Source organism: Anolis sagrei, chromosome 4 (genome assembly GCF_037176765.1).
Source record: "Anolis sagrei isolate rAnoSag1 chromosome 4, rAnoSag1.mat, whole genome shotgun sequence".
Taxonomy (NCBI): Eukaryota; Metazoa; Chordata; class Lepidosauria; order Squamata; family Dactyloidae; genus Anolis; species Anolis sagrei.
This window is the reverse complement of record NC_090024.1, coordinates 213,126,780-213,149,082: the sequence shown is the minus strand read 5'-3', so window position 1 is coordinate 213,149,082 and position 22,303 is coordinate 213,126,780. Positions and strand designations below refer to the sequence as shown.

Below are 22,303 nucleotides of genomic sequence, written 5' to 3'. Positions count from 1 at the left end.
TATCTACATTCCAGCGATAGGAGTCATCCCACCAGGTTTCAGTGATCCCTATGATATCATATTTGTGGTGTTGTGCTAAAAGTTGGAGTTCGTCTTGTTTATTTCCCATCCTCTGTGCATTAGTGTAAAGACATGTGAGCCCCTGAGATCTTCCCTTGAGCTGTTTAATTGGGAGTATTGTGCTTTTGGTACTTGGTCCTTGTTGTGTTTGTGCAGCCCTCCGTTTAGCCTTCTGGCGATTCCCAGACATTATGGGTAAAGTAGTGTTTGCAAGGCTGTTGTCCCCCTCCCCCGGTGGACCTAGTTTAAAGTGCGTCTAATGAGGTTTGCAAGTCTGTGAGCAAAAAGGTGTTTTCCTACTTGTGTGAGATGCACCCCATCCCTTGCCAGTAGGCCATCCTCCTGGAAAAGCAGGCCATGGTCGAGGAAGCCAAAGCGTTCCTCCTGACACCATTTTCTAAGCCAGTTATTGACCTGTACTATTTTTCTGGCTCTTGTGGGTCCGTGTCTTACAACAGGGAGGAGGGATGAAAAGACCGCCTGTACATTACATTCTTTTAGCTTTGCTCCTAGAGCTCGAAAATCATTTGTGATCTTTTGAAACGTATGCCTTGCAGTATCATTGGTTCCTACATGAATCAACATATGATATAATTCATATGATATAATACCAGTGTTCATCCTCAACCTCTATAGTCCCATTGCATCCTACATTTCACTTCAAAATGTTGAGGTGAGGTATTAGCTCACAGGTTTAGAAGTACATCACAGAAGAAAAGGAGAAGGTTCCAATTATACTTGGATTGGGTGGCTATTTTCTGGGTCTATTTGCCATGAATTTTCACAGAGTTCATGATCTACCCTACCCATAATCTTGACTTATTGTTTACTATGCCTCCATAGGCATAGTAAGAGGGAAGAAGTAATTCATCAACATTACCCTATTAACATTCTGTATATCACTATAACCTTTGCCCTGACATATTAGAGAACTCAATATTTTTCAAAATTCTGTACTCACACAGTGATGGCATTTCTCCTTTAAAGAGCACAGCACCATTGCATTATCTATTTACTAGGGCTGGGCAACCATGGAAAAATTTGTTTCTAAACTCGATTCGTTTTTAGGGGGTTTTTGCGTTTCGATTTTAAAAAGAATTCCGAAATTTTTCTTTAAAAAAGTTCGAAATTTACGAAATTTCAGAAATTACGAAACAATAACGAAACAATTATGAATCGATTTGTTAATGGCGGACGCGACAGCGAAATACGCTAAAAAAAACCTCCAAATGGGACAGGAGGAACTTCTGAAGCTTCCCTCTCCCTCTGTTGCTGACTGTTGGTGTGATAATTATATATTTTTTTCACTGATAAAACAAACAACAACTATAAAACTTGCACCAGACATGTGGAAATAATAACGAAACGATTTCGAAACAATTACGAAACAAATTGAAAAATTCGTTTCGATTTTTAGTTGCTCCTGAATGGTTCAATATCGCTTCGTTATAAAAAAAATAACGAATTAATAACGAATTACGAAAATAACGAACGAAACCGCCCAGTCCTACTATTTACTGTATTAAATATTAACAGTGTTCATAGAGTTAACACCATAATTTGGAGGAGATAAAGCAGGGTAGAAATAATGATGATGATGATGATGATGATGATGATGATAATAATAATAATTTTCATGGAATTATAAGGACCTAAATCCAATTTTAAAGTGGTAGAGAGAAATAGTGCTGATTTAGTAGAGTTCCATCAACTACACTTCCATCCCCTGCACACAGACAGGTGTAATGTACTTATTTTAATGATCTGTAGGCACATTATTAGCACAACTGTTTATGCTACCTTGAGTGTAGACAACTATGCTCTTCTTGCACATTTGCAAAGTACATTTGATTGCCCCTTGTGCATAGTCTACAAATTGCTGAAATTGGGTTGTTATTCATGACATCAAAACAACACTCTTGCTTGAATCATTCATGGATGTGTAAAGGCATCACTTGTGCTTAAATAGTGAGGCTGAGATTAAGAGTTGCATACTTGAGAGATCAACTGTAGTTAAAGATTTTAAAACACCATTCAAGAATAAAAGGTAGAGTGTTGTATCTCAGATGTTGTCAGAGCATCCCTTCTGATATATCGTAGAAATGATATTAGATGGATAGTTTCTCTGTTTTTCCTCAGCACCATCAATGCCTGAATATGATGCAGATTCCCCCTTGAATGAAACAGAGACCACCATCACAGTCATGCTGAAGCCTGCACAGTCTCGTGGAGCACCTGTAAGGTAAAAATAGTTCTTTTTTACCTTTTGTCTCTCATCTTTTTTTAAAAAAACAAAAGTATTGCAAGGAATATTTTTCTATGATGCAGGACCTGATTCTGTCCTCTGCTTCAGTACAAAACTTTCAAGGTGACCAGTAACAAGAACTACAACCATAACTAAGCATTTTGCAAACCACATTCAGACACTATCAGTAAACTTCAGTAAAACATCAGCAATCCAATAAAACAGCATTGTAGGAACAAAGCATATTTACCTAAGAAGAAGTTTTTTTAAAAAAATGATCTGATCCGCTCAAATTTTCTCTAGTCTTTGGTCAAGAAATCACAAGAATTACACAGTTCCCCTGAGACATTAAGCCCCCCCCCCAAGCTTTCATTTATTTACTTAACTCTTTTGAACAGTATTTGTTCAGAACCAGAACAAAAAGAAAAGAAACATAATATGCAACAGTGTCTATGTGTCTTCTGAATCTTGTATTGCTTACACAAGTCCAAAGAATTATTTTCAGTGGAATTTCTTGCTTATAAATAGCACATCTTATCCTGAAACATAAACTCTTTCTTTAAAGTGCTTCCAAGCTTAATGCAATGTCAAACCCTTACTAAACAAATCTTGCCTACAAAAACTCATCAGGGTTGTCAAAAGTCAAATATAACTTGAGAGCACACAATAAGAACACCTTTGTTTGTATTTCTGCAGTAAATGTGACATTACAATAATTAAAAAAACTGTTGGTAAGATTTTTTTCATGAGTAGTGGAGAGATTTTGCCCATTTTTGCAATTTATTATTGCTCTTTCCTTAAATGTGTAAACTCTTGTGAGCAGTCAAGAGGCAGTAGTATTAAAAGAGTTGTGTCTTTTTGCCACCATCTTGCCGTGTGTGGTTGTTGTGTCTACTTAGCAATAGAACTGGAAAAGGGGGAGGGGTAATTCTGTTCAGAAAATACATCAATAAAGTTTCCTACTTTATGCTGATGAAAGCTTTTGTAGTAGCCATTTTTAAAAGTTAGAATGGAATCATAGAATCATTGAGTTGGAAGAGACCTCATGGGCCATCCAGTCCAACCACTTGCCAAGAAGCACCCCTGCTTTCAAAGTTATCAGACTTTTGTACCAGAGGAATCCCATGAGACCAGTAACAACAGCTGAGAGAGAAGCTTCTACAACTCTCCACCATTCTCTTGGCCACTTTAAAACCTTGCAACACACACTGGTAATAACAACTGAGAGAGAAGCTTCCAGTGAGTGGCTACATTGGGCTGCCTCTAATGTTGGGCCTTTTCCATCGTCACCCTCCTCTGGCATCACTGCTGCAGCATTCAAACCAGTCAGGCAGTCTTAGGGCCTCCTCCACTATCGCCTCCTTGGCTGCTGTGTTCCACCGCTGGCTTGTTCTACCACCATTGTCATTGTTGCCCTTGGAGGAGATGCTGTGGCTTACCATTGCTCAGCGTTCGAACTTTTATTAGCAACCCCCCCTCCTCCCCCTTGCCCCACCGGACCAAATGGACTGGTCTGGGCTAAATAGATTGGACCAGCTGGATGCTTTTTTGGGAATCTTTCATCAGCCCGTTGGGCATTCCTTAAGGACAATTGAGTGTGGGATGGATTGGTCTAATTATAGGTGACAATGGGCGGTGTGTTTTGAGGGTGTTGAGCTGTTGTTTATCTGGATTTTGGCCGTTAAAGCCACTGGACTGTAAGACCTGTTATTGTACTTCAATGCAATGTAAGTTTGTTATGTTTGAAATTGTTTAATATGTTTTAATAATTTGAAAGAGTATTTTAATTGATATGTATGTGTTTTTTTTACAGTTTTATAATATTTTGTTCTATTGATATTATTATTATCTGAATCTGACATTGAATTATTGCCATAGTTTGTAAGCTGCCCTGAGTCCCCCTTTGGGGTGAGAAAATATATCACACAGTCCTAGACACTTGGAAAGTGTTCGACTTGTGATTTTGTGATATGAAATCCAGCATATATCTCTCATTTGCTGTGACATATTGTGTTTTTGTGTCAGTAACATAATAATAATAATAATAATAATAATAATAATAATAATAAGAAGAAGAAGAAGAAGAAGAAGAAGAAATATCTTAACAAGAGATATATTTAAAATTATCGATATTTGTGATTTTTATAAAGTAAATTATTTCCTATCATCAATCTATGTAGAAATATTTTGTTTTGATTGTTTCCAATCACTGCTTCTTAAGAACAAATAGATTATTGATATACATTAAATGTGAGTATCCTCCCTTTTTTCATGTGTTGTTGTTGCTTCTATTGTTGTCATTGCTTTAGATTGCAGCAGGAGGAAGCACTGCATGTTGGTGTCCTGCGTAAGCTCTGTTCAAAGTAAAATTATCTGGCAACACAGATATATAGATTATGTCAGCTGAATATAGTGAATAAATGGTATTTGTGAGATGTCGTACAAGATTTGAAAAAGCCTTCAAAATATATTATTTAGGACTTTTCTTCTTATTTCATTTTAGCACTTGCTGTCATAAGTGTTGCTATTTTATTTCCCCCTTTATTGAAAATTCTTCCTTTTATATTTAAAGTCCAATTTGTCTTTTTTCTATATTCAATATATGTGTAGAATAAGAAACCTTTGTGTTAATCTTTCTCAAAACATTTTTAGAAAACTGTAGTATCACTACTTATTCCATTACAGTATATTCTACAGAGATAATTGAAGTGCATACCTGTATATACATATGTGTATCTCCAAGATGCAATAAGTTTATTGTAATGATCATATAGATATAAGATAGAGCTCACAATTTTCCCCCTGAAATTAACAAGGGCACTAAAGTTTTACTTTTCTGTAATATCCCTTACCTCAGAAATTGTACACAGAAGATATTAATGAAAAGATGGTGTCTTAAATGGGCATAGTAGTGTTAGGCCCAAATCACTGTTAACGAAAAGATTTGTCGTTTTTCGAGGGCCATTTTCATTTTCTGTGATTTCCAAAAACAGAAAGGGGAAGAGAGGGACTAAAAGACCAGTGAAACAAATTCAGAGAGACAATATTTTCGGAAACACTTACGTCCACAAAATACCTGAGGCAGGGGGATCTGTGGCATCTTTTTCTCTCCCCAGCAGAAGAAGCCTCCTCCATTTTTTGTTGGAAAGTTCCCTCCTCCTCCTCCTCCAGAGAGGGCCCTTAGAACTCACTTTCCCGGTGGCACTAGCATAGGGTGGCCATTGAAAGATCCTCTCAGAGCATGAAGGGAGTTGAAGTTTTTCTTTCTCTGTACCTCTCAGACAATAAAAAGCCTGGTGATGTCCATGCTCTGATTGGCTGAGAATGGACACAACTGACAACTACATTTCCCAGAACCCTCTTTTGCAGTTTGTTTTATTTTAAAAATAAATATTATGTTTAAAACTTAAAATAATACTAAAACACCCCTCTCCTTTCAGGTAACTTTCTGGTAAACAAAATGAAGGGTCAGATTAAAATGGATCTGCAAATGCTCAAACATATCTGGTTTGCAAGTCTCCATTAAGAATGAATATCTGTTTTATGTTGCCTTTCTTTTCTCATAAGAAGGGCATATTTGCTTTGTAAGCTCTAAAATGCAAATAAAATATGTATTTAGAGTAGAAGAAAAGATCTGGCAGTAGAAATGAACAGCCTGTTACAAATCTCTCTTCTTTATTTTTCTCTCCAACCAATGGCACTATTTCTTGGTGGAGGTGGGACTGAGGTCTTCTTTGAGACAAGAGGCTATGCAGTACTGCTGGTAGTGTCAGAGATTTTTGCTGAATAGCCAGACTAAATATGCTAAGCTACTTCTCAACGGGAGTGATTCAGAAAGAAGTTTTATCAGATATTATGGTAGCAGAAATATATTTAGTACTTGTTAGTACTGAAAAGGATCTCGTAACACCTTCAAGACTGAGAGAACAACATTGATAGGATAGGTTTTTGTAGACTTTGTGGTACTATGCAAAACTCTTGAGGTTTGGTGAGTCCAAAGATGATATAACTCATTGGAAAGGATAATAATGCTTAGAAAATGAGAAAGCAGAATGAATTTTACATGGAATAATTAACTACAGAAGGCCATGACCTTAGGTTTTTAAGACCTGAGCTGGGCTGTTGATGACCATGAGTCTTTGCGTAATATATTGGGTCACAGTAAAGGGAAGCCAATTTGACAGTAAAAAAAAAAAAAGAACAAATATTATGTATAACGTTTTTCAAATATTTAGCATGTTTTTTAACTCAACCGCATTGTGAAGCTGAAAATACTTTTACTTCCCAACATAAGAATACAGTGATATTCCAACTGTGTGATTACTTGCAACCAACTTTCCTGCATCATTTTCAGATCTTAAATATTATGTTTGTACAGCCACAAGATTTCTTCCCTGAATATGTCGTTTTAGATCCTTTCCATTTATGAGAAATCATGATTATTTGTCTCTCTGTAGTAGGAATGGAAATAATTGAAAACATTAAAAATGTCAGATATATGTTTTTCAGATATCATGAAACTCTGGCAAGAAAACTTCTTATACACATAGCCTGAAAGTAATTTTCTATACAATATTTTTAATTTTTAATGTGAAACAATGTCTGTATACACTGAACTATCAAAATGAAAACGTTGTCACTATCTCAACTACCCATTATGGATTCTGGAGTATTTGATTTTGGAATTATGGATAAAGGATGCTCAAACTGTAGTTCTTAATTCCAGTATAAATATTATATGGATTAACACAAATATTGCTTAGGAATCCAATAACTTGGATCAGGCTGATAAAAGCCAAGGCTCTGATTAGACAAAGATTTGGCTGTGTGCACCTATTAATTGTTTACACCCAGGCCACCTAATAGAACCAAGCACTGCACACATTTTTATCTAAACACCAGCAGAAAAAATAGATCACTAGATCCTTCTTCTACTCTGGTTGACTGAGACATTTCAGAGCGTAATTATACCACAGGTATATAAATTACAGAAACATGTTAATGCTCCCATGATTAAAATTATAGAGAGTCTAATTGAAAACACATAAACTGAATTGAGGAATTCTTAATTATAGTTTGCTTTAAGGTGTTAATTTTTTCTCCATAATGAATGCATAATTCTTTGAACTAGAAAATGGGGCTGTTATATTAATGTGTAGGTGGCAGATGGAACAAAGTATTGTTATAAACACAGCAAAATGGAAGAAAGCCACAGCAACAATTATTATATTTCTCCAAGAATTCTTCTGTCTTTACAAATATAAATGCTAATTGTAAAATTCTTATTTAAAAAAATATGGAGGGAAATAATGCAGTTTTGATGGAAAACTGAAATTATGTAGAATGTTTCTAATGTGACAAGGAGTGTTTTTACGTGCCTCTGCTATTCAAAGAGAGAGCAGGGCCACCTCTGGATATCCTTATTGTTCACCTGGGGGGAAATGATTTGAGCCTGCTAGAGGAGAAGGCATTGAGTTTGTAGGCACAATATGATTTTCATTATGTTAAAAAACATTGGTCTTGCATTCTCATAGTATGATCATCACTACCTCCACACCTAGTTTGGAGAGGGAAAGGTTATCCCTGTTCATTAGACTTAGCCAGACATAAAATGAATAGGGTGCTCCATAACAGAATGTGCAAGGCTCAGGGTCAGTTTTTATAATACCCAGAGATTGTGTTTTGGAAGCCAGAGCTGTAAAGGCCTGATTAGGTATGTCTGTCAAAGAAGGGCAATGAAATGTTCCTGGGAAATTTAAAGCAAGGAATGGGGGGTGCTTTGGCCTTTTTGGGTGAACTACCTCGGGGTCTGGTGTTCACCCAGAGGTAGGTGAGGAGATGGTCACTGAGTGATACTTGGCCCTGTCCCATGACCTATGTCAAGTTGCTCCCCCGCCCCCAAGTTAGTTTGCTTCCCAGGAGGGCAGTTTAAATAGGTCAATAAATAACCCTTTATTTCTCCATACTTCTGTGTCTTGTCTTTTATTTCACGATGGTACTTCAAAAATGCAAATTTTAAAAATATCAAGGAAGCAGTTTTGATGAAAAAAATGAAATTATGGACAATGTTACTAAGGTGATAAGTAGTACTTCTAGGGGAATATGTACCCCACCTCCCAAACTACTTGGTTCAGCTTCAAATTACAGAAGATCATAACTCGAATGTATCTGATAGGATGGGAAAACTAATAGAGTCATGTGCTTCATGATAAGACTCCTCTAGTCCTCCACAGCTGCTGTTGCTGGTGTTGACTTTCACAAGGAAGTTTATTTCTTTTATATTTTGAAAGAAAATGGAATGTTGTTTTAAGATGGACTCTATGTTCATCTGTATAGTCTGATAATTTTAGTTCTTGTTATTATCAGTTCAGTTAAGCATCATTACCAATTTATAGCAATCTGAATCATATCATACAAAGTTAAGCATATTGATCAAATGGATTTATACAATTTCTTACTGGATTACAGCCATAAAATGTTTCTTTCCTTCAAAATGTAGAGAACCCGACCCTTCGCTACCCACACAATTTAAATGCTTTGTACATGTGGGATATTTTATGAAACTTTAAAGGATAGTTATAGGACATAATGTGTTGCAAAGAATATGCCAGCTAGATAATTCTTTCCATATAGACTTTAAACATGACACACATGTCACTGATACTTGAAATGTTTATTTTAGGTTTGTAAGAATGCTGTGGGTTTCCAGAGTTAATACATTCAGAGGAGTATGCTTACATTCTGAACATGCGAAGGTTGCTGCATGTTAAAGAGAGACTGAAGATGGGATCAGCATGTGTGCAACATTGTAACACTTCCACATGTATTGATCCATGTGGATCATAATATAATACAGTCTGAAGAGTCCTCCTGTGTAGTTTGCAGTATTTTCTTTGTAGAAGCTTGTATATGTAACAACTCTTCTCCTTGATCTTTTTTTGTCACAAAGCACTTAAAGTGATCCCAGCCAACAAAAATCTGCTTAATGGTAAATGATATAAGCGCTTTTTGTTGCTCTGTTTTGAAAATCATATTAATAGCAGGTGGTTCAGGGAAAGGTACCTCCAAAGCCACTAACACTGTGCTTCTCACATAGTAGAAGTCATAGCTATGCACAGTCATTATCTTTAATATGTCAGCAAGGAGTAGTGAATTGGAAAGATAGGGATCAAGGGAGCAATAGCTATTATCCCTAATCTGCCTTGCAGGTTTGTGGAGATCATTTTGACATGAGACCACACAAACTTGAAAAGCCTGCTAACATTTTTCTTCAGTCAATTTTGTTGCAGAAAAGAAATAATTTTATACTACACTGTAAGCCATAGAGGGTAGTGGCTGCGATGTTAGTGGGATGCTGAATCTGTTGGTGGTTTCAGTTTGTATTTCAGAGGAGCCCTTCAAGGTATTGTCGTCTGCACCCAAAATAGGCACAGCTTTTTGAATGGCTCCTTGTTCTAAGGCGAAAATTATCACCTGAATGGCATTGTCAGGTGATCAGCTTCCAAATGAATATGAATATGCAGTTTGTTAAGACAAACGTTGACTTTATCTATTAGTTTATCTCTTCATCCATCACATTCAGCATCCTTATGACTGTTGACTTCCACTACATTCAAGCAATCTGCATAGACTGATTGATGCAATCAGTCTAGTCCACCTCTGGTAGAGTCTTCACCTGTGGCTTCGTTGTCAGTATCTCTCCCTCCTTCTCCACATTCTGTTTCAACTATGCTGGCAACAGGGCCACTACAACATATCTTTGTCATACTGGCATCTAGAAAAATTGTAATATGTACTATTGTCTTCTGATTTTTCTTTGTCTTCTAGTTTGAGGGATTGTTCTAAAAAGAATAGTTGATACCATGATGAAATGTCTCACATGTGACATGGCTGTTAGAGCAGAAGGAATTTATTTATTTATTTACTTTACTTCTACCCTCCTCTTCTCACCCCCAAAAGGGGACTCATTTGAGTTTGAGTTTGTCAAACTCGTCATATTACCATTGAGAAAATTCCTGATCATCCTATCACTCAGATTTGTAAAATTACTACTCAGCAGGAGCTTGCCACTTTTGGAAAGAGGCTCAATATAAGCATGACCATGAACATTGGGATCACACAGGATATTGTGCACAACCATCCTATAGCCTGATAAGAGTAATAACCATGCATTCTGATCATGCCATGGTGCCCCTCCTCCCAGCCATTATTTTTCTATACTGGTCCACCTTGATTAAGAATCAAAGTATTCCTGAAATATGGTCACCCAACTCATGCATAAAAGCATCCAAAGAAGGAGAGTCTACCACATTCTGAGGCAGCATATTGCACTACTAAATAGTTCTTACTATCAGGAAGTTCTTCCTAATGTTTAGTTGGAATCTCTTTTCTTCTAGTTTGAATGCATTGCTCCATGTTCTAGTCTTCAGAGCAGCAAAAAAAAAAAAAAGAGATAAACATTTATCTATATAAAAAGATAAATATAAAGCCACTCCACATATTTATTTATTTATGATATTTCTATCCTGCCTTTCTTGAACCCGAAGGTGGCTTCCAAACTTTTAGTTATTTTGGTCTCCTTTCTCTGGATGTGTTCTAGTTTTTCAATATCCTTCTTGAATTGTAATGCCCAGAACTGGTCACCGTATTCCAGGTGAAGTCTGACCAAAGCAGAAGAGAGTAGGTCTATCACTTCCTTTGATCTAGACACTGCACTCCTGTTGATGCAGCCTATAATCACATTGACTTTTTAAGGTGCTGCATCACACTGTTGACTCATGTTCAACTTGTGGTCTACTAAGACCTCTAGATCCCTTTCCCATGTACTATTTTCATACATTCTATATCAGTGCATTTATTTTTTATTGCCAAAATATAATACTATGCATTTGTCCCTGTTGAAAGTTATTTTGTTAGTATTCATTCAGCTTTGTAATTTGCTAAAGGTAAAGGTAAAGGTAGTCCCCTGACATTAAGTCCAGTCATGTCTGACTCTGGGGTGTGGTGCTCATCTCTATTTCTAAGCTGAAGAGCCAGTGTTGTCTGTAGACATCTCCAAGGTCATGTGGCCGGCATGATTGCATGGAGCGCCGTTACCTTCCCGCCGGAGCTGTACCTATTGATCTACTCATATTTGTATGTTTTCGAACGGCTAGGTTGGCAGAAGCTAGGGCTGACAGCGGAAGCTCACGCCGCTCCCCGGGATCGAATCTGCGACCTTTCGATCAACAAGCTCAGCAGCTCAGTGCTTTAACCCACTGTGCCACTGGGGGCTCCTAATTTGCTAAAGTCACTCTAAATTCCAATCCTATCTTCTGGCTACCCCTCCCAATTTGAAGTCATTTGCGAATTTTATAAGCATTCCTTCTATTCAGTAGTCCAAGTCATTGAGGAGGCTATGTTCAACTTTCACGCATTTAAAATCTTAACATCTTGCACTAAGGTCAGGTTAGATATCCTGATCTCAACACCTTCCGGTTGACAGCATGGATTTTTCCCCTAAAGCAGTCATCTCATTGGCCATCGACTAGACATTCCTATACATACAAACAGAAAACCAATCAAGACTTCTTGCACCCCTTTCTATTTCTCCATTCAGGGCTAATATTAAGCACATCCTTTCCTTCATGCTGACAGTAGTCATCCAAGAGAATGTTCCTTGTGTATATATTAGGGATGGGCGGTTTCGTTTGTTAATTTTGTATATCATTTTTTTCTCTCGTTAATTTCCCATATACGAAACGATATCAAACTTTTTTCCAAACCCGGAAGTGTATTTTCAAAATCGAAACAGCATGCGCCAAATATTTTTGTATTTCCGTCCATTTCGGAAATACGTAAGATGCTTGCTGGGAGCTCTCCTCTCTCTCCTCTCCTTAGCCAGTCAGAGCCTGAAAGAGGAGGAGGAGGAGGAGAGGGCGGGGAAGGCGCCGGCTGAGCAAGCGAGCGAGAGGGCGAGCGACCCTCAGCGGGAAGGCGGCCCCGTCCCTCCTTCCTCACCTTTGCGGTGGGTGTGCTTCGGAGGAGCCGGGCCTGACTCGGCGGCAGCGCTTGAGGGCCTGCCAGAGTGAGTGCCTGCCTTCCCTCCTTTCCCTTCCTCTTTTCTTTCTTCTCCTTTCCCTCCTCTTGGTGGAGAGAGAGAGAGAGAGAGAGAGAGAGAGCCTGCAGGACTCAGGAGGGTGGGACGGAGCTGGGAGCAGCGGGGAGGCTCAGTCTGTTTGCCCTGTGGCTCTTTTTGGCAAACATTTTCTGCCAAATATTTTTTATTATTATTAAAAAAAATTAATAATTAAATTTAAAAAATATTGAAAAAATATTGGAAAAAAATTCGTTGATGCTTTGCGCATGCGCAACCGCGGGCGCCATCTTTACAAAACGTTTTGTAAATATTAACGAAATTTAGTAAATACCAAACTTTTTTTTCTGGAAAATTTCAGATATATTTTTAAATACAAAACGCTGAGGCACCCTAAAAACGAAACGATATTAGAAACAAATTTTTCCGTTGTTACCCAGGCCTAGTATATATATATATATATATATATATATATATATATATACCTGCAATTTTCACTTGCTTTCATGAAAAACTGATTTCCACTTGGCCATTATTTCAGCCAGGTGGCCGGCTGAGTTTTGTGCTCTCCACATCGACCATCCTTACCTGACTTCCTTACTGACCAGGTCAACTTGAGTAATGTTGACTTTCCATACCATTATTTTCGCTTTCTACATCAACCAAGACATTCTCTCAATCAGAATCCTACTTTTAGGAGTTCCCAAGATTCCTTGCTTGCTGTTGTATGACATAAAGGGGACTGCCTCTTTCACTATAACACTTTTCAAAGTGGGTAGCATTGGCTATTGTCTATGAACTAGCATGAAAAGACTCTCCAGCTTGCATTCAAATCCAGTCCAGATGTGCAGGTGACACATTGTGTAATTTTCTGTGCTACTTGAGAAGCCACTGATTTTCTACATCAACCAAGACATTCTCCCAGAGTGGACTTTCAGTCTTGAGCTAATACTGTTTTGTGGAGATCAGTTATTTGTTCTGCTATACCCTGACTGCATCAATGGCATTCTTTACATCTTGGAAATGTTATTACTTCAATTGATTGCTACTTCAATTGACTGTAATTGATTGCTTGTTTAGCACTGTTGCATTGACTTGTTTAATAAAGTTCTGTTTGCAATGACATTCTCACTCCTTTTGTGTATAGATAGTCTATTTGAGTCAAAGATCATGAAGAAGAAGGCTGAATTAGTGTGCTCAGAATTGCCAGTTTAATTGGAAGGCCTCTTTTATATAGTGGGTGGGATTACCACTAAAAGCATATGTAACTCTAGAAGGTGCTGAATGATGCACTGCATAGGCACAATATTCCATATTTATGCAGAGAAAATATTTTGGCTGTAAATAAATCACATATTAGTTAAATACTGAACTGCAAAGATTTTCATCCATGCAGGATTCTTCTGGTTGGTATTTCTCAGTACACCCGGCGGGTGGGGGATGTTAGTAAATATTTTCTGATTTTATAACTTGATTTCTGATATAATGTGGGAAGCTCCTTTGCAACAAATTCCTTTAGCTTCTTCTCTGATCCTTGATAAAGGCTAATTTTATTAATGAGAGCAACCAATGTTTTCTGGATTATTTGGAGTGGAGTTTATGGAAAATAGTCTTTTAACTCCAGAGATAGATGGGTGTGTGTGTGTGTTCATTTTCTTAGTGAGTCCATCACGTCTTTCTTTTCAATATTTCTTTTTAGAATAGTGCAATTAAACCATTATAACTTAAAAGTCTAAGCCAGCCTCTGAAGATTAGGAGTTTGAAAAATCTGTAGAGGTTGTTTTGAAAGGAAATTCAGTTCCAGAAAGTTAGCCCTGCAGGCAACATGCCATTCACAACTAGATGAATGTGTCCAATTTGCGGGATTATAATGTTGGAGTATTTCTAACAACCAGGAAACTCACATTCGTTTAGCAAAACATCCTTTAATTGGAATTATTGTTTGTACTGCATGCAACAGCCTTTTTAACAGTGGTGAGCAAGGATATGCTCATTAGAATTAAGAAATGCTTATGAAGCAATTGTATTTGACTCCTAAGTAATTGGGGATACTACTAAACCAAGCTAAATTCTGATAAACATACCAGTCAAGACATTGCTCCAGTACAGAAGCTGCCTTATTTTTATAGATATGTAAGTCCTTTGGAACACTGATTGGTGAAGAGTGGGGTTTTCATACTTTCACTAATGTGTGCATGAATTAATAATATAACGGATAGCCAAAATTCATATGTGAACTCAAATGAACTAGCCTTGAAAAATGATAAATAAGACTTGCTTCTCTGTATTGAATTGCTTTTTTTTCTTTTGTGACAGTTCCTTCTTAGATCTTTCTAAACAGGAAAAGAATATTGCCCAACATCTTTAGAAGCATTATATATTGAAATTAAAATAGAGCAAAGTATGTGCTGAAAGAGTTCTTTATGTTGGTGCTGTTGTTGTCTGGGGAAACAAAACATTCTAAATTTGAAAAGAAACACATCTGTGGTTTGAAATGCCTATGAATTATCAGCTGAGTCATACAGAAGAAGAAGAAATGCCACAGTATGCCTGTTCACTGGTTTATTGTTGTGTGTTTACTTTTATGTAAAAGTACTGGAATAGGCAACTGCATTGATATGAGATCCCTTTTTTGATTTTATGGGATCTGTTTCAACTCACACACATCCTGTAAATGTGTCAGTGATGGGAAGCTGTATGTTTTATTCAAACAAGAAAGTGACATGGGACTTCATCACATGTAGGGAAAACCCTGTCCTAGGACTCTGCCAAGATGCAGCCAGGATAGAGCCCTCTGGAGTCCATCACATGCCACAGGGTCTTTACCATCATACACTGTTTCCCATCTGCCCCAGCTTCCTCCTGTGCTGTCCTCAGCTCACTCTATGAGAACATGGATGATGCAGCATGCGGAGAGCCAGGACAGAGCCCTGAAAAATAAGACAAAGAATAGTAAAGCAGAAACTACTATGGCTAAGTTTTTCTCCAGCAGCCTTCTTCTCCCCAGCTCTCTAAGGTGCTTGGCATCAATCCAGACTTCCCCATTCCATCCAGAAAAATGAGGTTTCAATACCAGTTAATGAATAAAAATAATAGGATTTCAGGTGCTTATAAGTTTTGCTTGCAAGGAGGGGCACCACTACATTTGGTGGGGCACTTAGTATACTTTTCCTTCTCCTTATTTGTAAATTAGAGCAAGCTGAAGCAACAAAGAAGTGAAGGCAGTTTACAAATGCTGCTATTGGTACTCAGAATTTAATTTTTTAAAATAAAAGTGTGCTACATCTGTCTTAACATTAAGTCAGGTTCTCAAAGGCACCGTAGAGGAATCAAATATGTGGGCAACCATGACAACTATTGAGGCATCAGCATGGGGAGGCTGATGACCTACCTTTGCCCCCTTCTAGAGTCTGGATTACCGAAGACAGCAGCATCAGCAATAGGTCATCTTTAGTTTTGACTGCTAGCAACTCTCCGGTGCTGATGCAGTGATACACATACAAACTCATTATTTTATTTTGTTTCTGTTTCAATACTGGGGTCACTTTGTTGCCACTTTCACTACAGTTTAGTGGTGGACATTAGAATACTTCACACATGGCTTGGCATTCTATATTATTATACTACTTTCTTGGATAAGTAACATAGATCTCAAATCAAAAAGACATGTGTTCACACAAGTAGCAGTTAGAGTAAAAATTATAAGAAACATGAATTAGATTGTTGTGAATGTAATTCTGATGGTGTGACATGCTTCTGATCAGCTTTTGCATTGGTTCCAAAACACCAGAAGGACCATAGTCTTGCATATGAATCTGTCTTCACTGAAAAAAAATTCAGGGAAGGCCCTCGTCTCAGTCTGATGAGAACATGGGAGGATGCCTTCTTGATGGCTTCTCCTAGACTCTAAAACTGCCTTCCTAGAAAGGCCAGACTTTTCTCCTCATTGTCTTTCCATTTTTTTATTCCAAGTCATTTTAGATGTTTGTCAATATGAAATAAAGGTTTCCCACAGTATGTTGCATGTATTTTTAATAAATATGTTATAATTTTATTTTAATTTTATAAACACATAAATTCAATTTTTGCAACCATTTCTGTATTTTATTTACTTAAAAATTATATAGCTGTTTCAATTTCTGTCAGCCAAATGTTCTGGTTTTGAAAAAGATGGTAAGTAATATGTAGACAGATCCCTTAGTGTGAACAATTGATACTGTATTATGTGAATGTGCATAGAAGTAGTGGTGTGCATAATTTTTTAAATCTCTGTTTATTTACTTAAATAATGACATCCTGCCCTAACCAAGAGTTTCCAGGATGGGGCATAATGGCCCAAATACTGAAAAATATGAACATGCAACAGTTTTCAACAATTGCAGATTGTTTGAAGCAAGAGACTTGGCATATGTATTTGGATATATTTACATAAATACCAGTTTTTTGTGGACTGTTATATTGGGTGCATAGAATGTTATGTCAATAGGCAAATATTTGCATATTTTATCAAATGAAAAGTGTGTGTGGAAGAAAAATATAAAGAAAATGATTGTTTTAACTTAGGTTGTTTAAGAAACAGACATTGATAGGTGACAAGGACAACTTGATATCAATAATTCACACATGCAAAATGTGAGAAAGATTTTGTTCAGGACTAGTGTAAGAGGAAGAACGGGAAAAAGGAGACCTGTAGATGAACTTTAGGAGTGAGTGGTTACAATCAAAAGGGCCAGAAGAAATAGAAATGGGAGAGTACAGTCACTGAAAACTGCCTAAATGGTGGTAATTAACCAGAGTTGGGTGGTAATGCAAGCATTTCTGAATAGATGTACCATTTTATACATATAATGCAATAAAAAGCTTTTGTCCCTATTCAAGGCACAGGAGAAGAGTCAGAGCTCTTCCATGAATCATTATCCGACTGTTTCCTGTTACAGTCTGCCCTTTGAGATCAGAGACAGTGTGTCCTGGGAGACTGAAGTATTTCCACAGTACTTTTCTGAATTTGCGACTTCTGAGATAACATATATGTCCATTTATTCTTTTTTTTTAAAAAAATGGAATCTGGTCTATGTAAAATATTATAGAATGTAGCTGTCAAATGATGACATATATTACACAGAAAAATGTGCAAGTGAATGAACCCCTGATGTTACTGATAACATTATTTTGCTTCATAATGCTCTTGGCATCCGAATGTACCAAAGGGTCCCATTATTTCTGTCATTAAAAGGAACCCGGTTCTTTTGTTTGTTTGTTTGTCGTGCATTTTAGAGAAGAATATGGCATACAGTCATAAAAAGAGACAGTGATTGATTTCAACATGTGGAATAGATGTCCAAATTTTCTTGCTTTCTTTAGCTGTCACAGAATTCTTCCCAATACTAATGCTAGCAAGGCATTGCTAGAAATGTTTTAAGCCTGTCTTTCTGCCACAACAATCTCATGAAAGCAACCAGAATGATGGGTTACTGACTCTTCCCAGTCCTTCCATCGATCTCTCCTGTCTAACAAGACAAAGAAACAGCTTGTATAGACAGCTGAGGGAAGCATATATGAATACCCTGATGAGAAGTGAAGTGGCTTGCACTGATACTTTTCTCTTTGTCAAATGGGAGACTAGTGTCAAGACTCAAGAATGTCTGCTTGCTGCTGCATCAATGCCGAAACTGAGATATTTAGAATTAGCAGGGAGAATGAGGCACTCTGCATCTGGATTCTATATCATCCTCTCTTACAAGTGAAATGTTTAAATATTGTTGACACATGAGAATGCTGAGATATTATTTTTTATATGCTGGGATGCCTGGCTCGAGAGCAGTACGTGTGAAAAAGATCTTGGAGTCCTCATGGACAACAAGTTAAACATGAGCCAACAATGTGATGTGGCAGCAAAAAAAAAGCCAATGGGATTTTGGCCTGCATCAATAGGAGCATAGTGTCTAGATCTAGGGAAGTAATGCTACCCCTCTATCCTGCTTTGGTTATACCACACCTGGAATATTGTGTCCAATTCTGGGCACCACAATTCAAGAGAGATATTGACAAGCTGGAATGTGTCCAGAGGAGAGCGACTAAAATGATAAAAGGTCTGGAGAACAAGCCCTATGAGGAGCGGCTTAAGGAGCTGGGCATGTTTAGCCTGAAGAAGAGAAGGCTGAGAGGGGATATGGTAGCCATGTATAGATATGTGAGAGGAAGCCACAGGGAGGAGGGAGCAAGCTTGTTTTCTGCTTCCCTGGAGACTAGGACGCGGAACAATGGCTTCAAACTACAAGAGAGGAGATTCCATCTGAACATGAGGAAGAACTTCCTGTGAGAGCCGTTCAGCAGTGGAACTCTCTGCCCCAGAGTGTGGTGGAGGCTCCTTCTTTGGAAGCTTTTAAACAGAGGCTGGATGGCCATCTGTCAGGGGTGATTTGAATGCAATATTCCTGCTTCTTGGCAGGGGGTTGGACTGGATGGCCCATGAGGTCTCTTCCAACTCTTTGATTCTATGATTCTATGATTAAATACTGGCATAAGGGACAGCTAGAATTATAATACAACCTCATCACACATCCCAGGACACTTGTAGCATAGCTGATCAACAAAACTACGCACTGCTCATACATAATGCAGGCTAACTTCTGGTGGGGCTCCGTTGGTGAACTGGGTGTCAAATGTAGGATGATTGGCCCAGAATACAGGAGGCCTCTTGTGTTCCATAAGGAATCATGGGACCAGTGCGGGGGGGGAGGGGGCGGACGGGACCGTGCAATGACACTTCCCGACGTGGGATGAGGAAGCATTGCTGCCAGCGTGGTGGGGTGTAGGGCTCTAGGATTGCCTCGCTGCTGTGCTGATTTCCCTTGGAGGCTAGTCAATTCATCTGGGAGACCTCATCAATGTAGTGAGGTCTGTAGTTACCTCGCTCTGCAGTTTATAACAACAGAGGGCTACTATAGGCTGGTACCCTGTTTTCCCCAAAATAAGACATGGTCTTTTATTAAATTTTGCTCCAAAAATGTGTTAGGGCTTATTTTCAGGTGATGTCTTATTTTTTCAGATTAACTTTTTATGAACCATAACGTAGGGCTTAGTTTTGATGTAGGGCTTATATTTCAAGCATCCTGAAAAATCATGCTTGGGCTTATTTTCAGGGAAACAGGGTATCTCCTGAGGTTTTGTTCCAGCACATGCACACACACACACACATCTTATATAACAAAATTAATGGATGCTTAAATAATGGAGATAATTTTTATCATGACACTTTTTATCTTTGTATACAATGATGTAATAAAATGATCTCCCTCATTTAAAATGACAAAATTAAGGTTTTGGGGATTTTTTAATTAAAAATATATATTTTCAAGCCATGGATAGTTGAATTTGTGAATGCTAGATCCAGAAGTACAGAGAATAATCTGTATTTAAAACCACTTCCCCTATGCAGCATGGTTTTACTATGTTTTTCTCTCTTTTTACTAAACATAGTAAGTATATTAAAGTGGATAGTGCATTTGGGGGTCATTCTTTACAATGTAGAGAAGACAGCTTTTGCAGGTTTTTTAAAAAAATGTTCCCACCGCTGTAATTTGTTTTTATTGCTCTCTCTTTCTCAACAGCTCTTCAGATTTTACAGTCTTGCAAATATTATAGAATCAAGAAAAACAAGTTATGTAGTCATAAATCAATCTAGTAATACTTTAATATGTTAAATATTGTATATTCATAATTGATGGTTAACAATGTCAAGAAAATTATCATTGGGGTTTCTGTCCCCTCCTTTTTCCTGATCATGCAAGTGCTCTGTCCTGACATCAGCACATGTAACAGGCAGCAGTCGAGGTACTCAGAGCTCTGTGACTGGTGGTGGTGGGGTGATAGTAGTGACAACCTAGGGATAAGCCATCCCTTTCCCAGCACTGTGGTGAGGTGTCCATCTGGACCCATTCCAGCAGGTCCAGCACCAGTATACTTAATGGCTCCCTGCAAACTCCCCACAATGCCCACAAAAAGTTCCTGGTCAGCTTGAAGTCGTGCATTTGTAATGTGTCCAGTTTTTTTCTGGGGGGAGGGGGGGTTGCCAGTGTGAATAAATTCTTACAGTTGGAGAATATTGCAAGGGCCATCATATTCAACCCTCTTCCATGCAAAAATGCAAAATTAAAGCATCACTGAAAAATGCCCATCCAACCTTTGTTGAAAGACTACCAAAGAAAGAGAGACCAACACTCTCTAAGGTGGTCTATTTCACTGTCAAATAATTTCTACAATAAAAAGTTCTTTCTAATGTGTAGGTGGACATTCTTTCCTTGTCATTTGAATCAATTGGTTCACTTTTAATCTGAAGACTAGCAGGAAACAAGCTTACTCCATCGTCTACATGACAGATATTTCAGGATGTCTGTCATTCAAAATATGTAATCAAAGTTTCCTGATAGAATTCATTAGTGCTTTTTGATTAGTCCATATTTAGACTAGCGATTTGCTCATTTTGTTCACCCCTTCAGGCATGGAAAGTATGAAACGTTTTCTCATCATTGAGAAAGGCACAAAATGGCCTCGTGATTTTTTTGGGGGGGGGGGGGGAGCCCTGAAATGAGCACAATGTTGTGTGTATGATCAATGTTTTAAGACTCCCGTTCTTATCAAGGATAAATAAAATTGTGAATATTCTTTATACTAACATATTTAACTTATTCAAGTATTTAGCCTACATGACATAAACCATGGAAGGAAACAGCAAATGATGTTGTTCACTGTTTGCCTGTTTGCTGGTTTTCAAACTGCAACTCATCTTTCAAGATCAAATATTTCATCACAATTCCAACTCTAGTTTAGTTCAGTTTTACTTTTAATTTGAACTTTGCTTGGCTCATTAATACTGTACCTTTCTTATCGGTTCATGAAAAAATGTTCTCTTGGTATGTAACTTTTGATTTGCTGTCATGATCACCATTTTAGTGAACCTTGATTTTTCCCCTTTTTAGTGTTTACCAACTTGTTGTGAAAGAGGAAAGACCACAGAAGTCACGAAGAGCTGCAGACATTATTGAATGTTTCTCTGTCCCCGTGAGCTTCAGAAATGCTTCAAGTCTTGACTCTCCACATTACTTTGCTGCTGAGTTGAAACCAGTCAACCTTCCTATCACACAGCCCTTCACAGTGGGAGACAACAGAACATACAATGGCTATTGGAATGCTCCACTTTCACCATTGAAAAGCTACAGCATTTACTTTCAGGCTCTTAGTAAAGCAAATGGGGTAAGTGTGATAGGTCCTTCTAGTCCTCTATTGTAAATGAGATTTGGGCCTAGGAAGAAGAACTTCTCTCTCCTTCTCTCCTTCTTGTCAGATTGTTCCACTGTAATATAGCTCTTACTGTCTGAAAGTTCTTTTATTTTGAATACATTGGTTCAGCTCCCATCCGTGGCAGTATTTTTTTTCCCCACAACAGCCCTCTATGTTGTTCCTGTCTATCTCCTCAGTTGTTCCTCACAGAGATTTTGATCCTCAAAGGATATAGTTCTAGTTTGGTTGCCCTGCTTTAGACACAATTACATTGTTAATATCCTTCTTATACCATAGTGTTCATAACTGGACACTCTCTTAGGGAACTTGACACTGCTGTTTTTTAAAGCATAGAGCCACAGAAACATTATCCCAAACCATATTTTCTCTCATTGGAGTAAGATTAAGTAGGGTAAGAATTTGTTTGGAGACTTCTAGTTCCTGATCTCCAGAGTACAGATCTAAATATTTCTAAAGCTTGCATAGATGTGTTTGAGGGGAAAGAAATAATCGGCATCAGTGCCATGAGATGAGAAAATTGTTTTTGAAGTTCCTCTGGTCCATAGAGAAAACATTTGCCATAATGAGGTGCTATTGAAACTGAGCAATATTTTAATCTTTTAAATCTGCTATTAAGATACAGC

At 37.8% G+C, this 22,303-nt stretch overlaps 1 protein-coding gene across 19 annotated transcripts in view; it reads left to right on the top strand.

The window, feature by feature from the left end:
• PTPRT (protein tyrosine phosphatase receptor type T) overlaps positions 1-22,303 on the top strand; it is a 713,818-nt gene that overhangs the window by 527,559 nt on the left and 163,956 nt on the right. For all 19 annotated transcript variants that reach the window (XM_060772259.2, XM_060772263.2, XM_060772261.2 and 16 more), the window contains exons 11-12: positions 2,200-2,302; positions 21,359-21,632. In XM_060772259.2, the coding sequence (XP_060628242.2) occupies positions 2,200-2,302; positions 21,359-21,632 (377 nt within the window). The remainder of the gene's footprint in view (positions 1-2,199; positions 2,303-21,358; positions 21,633-22,303) is intronic.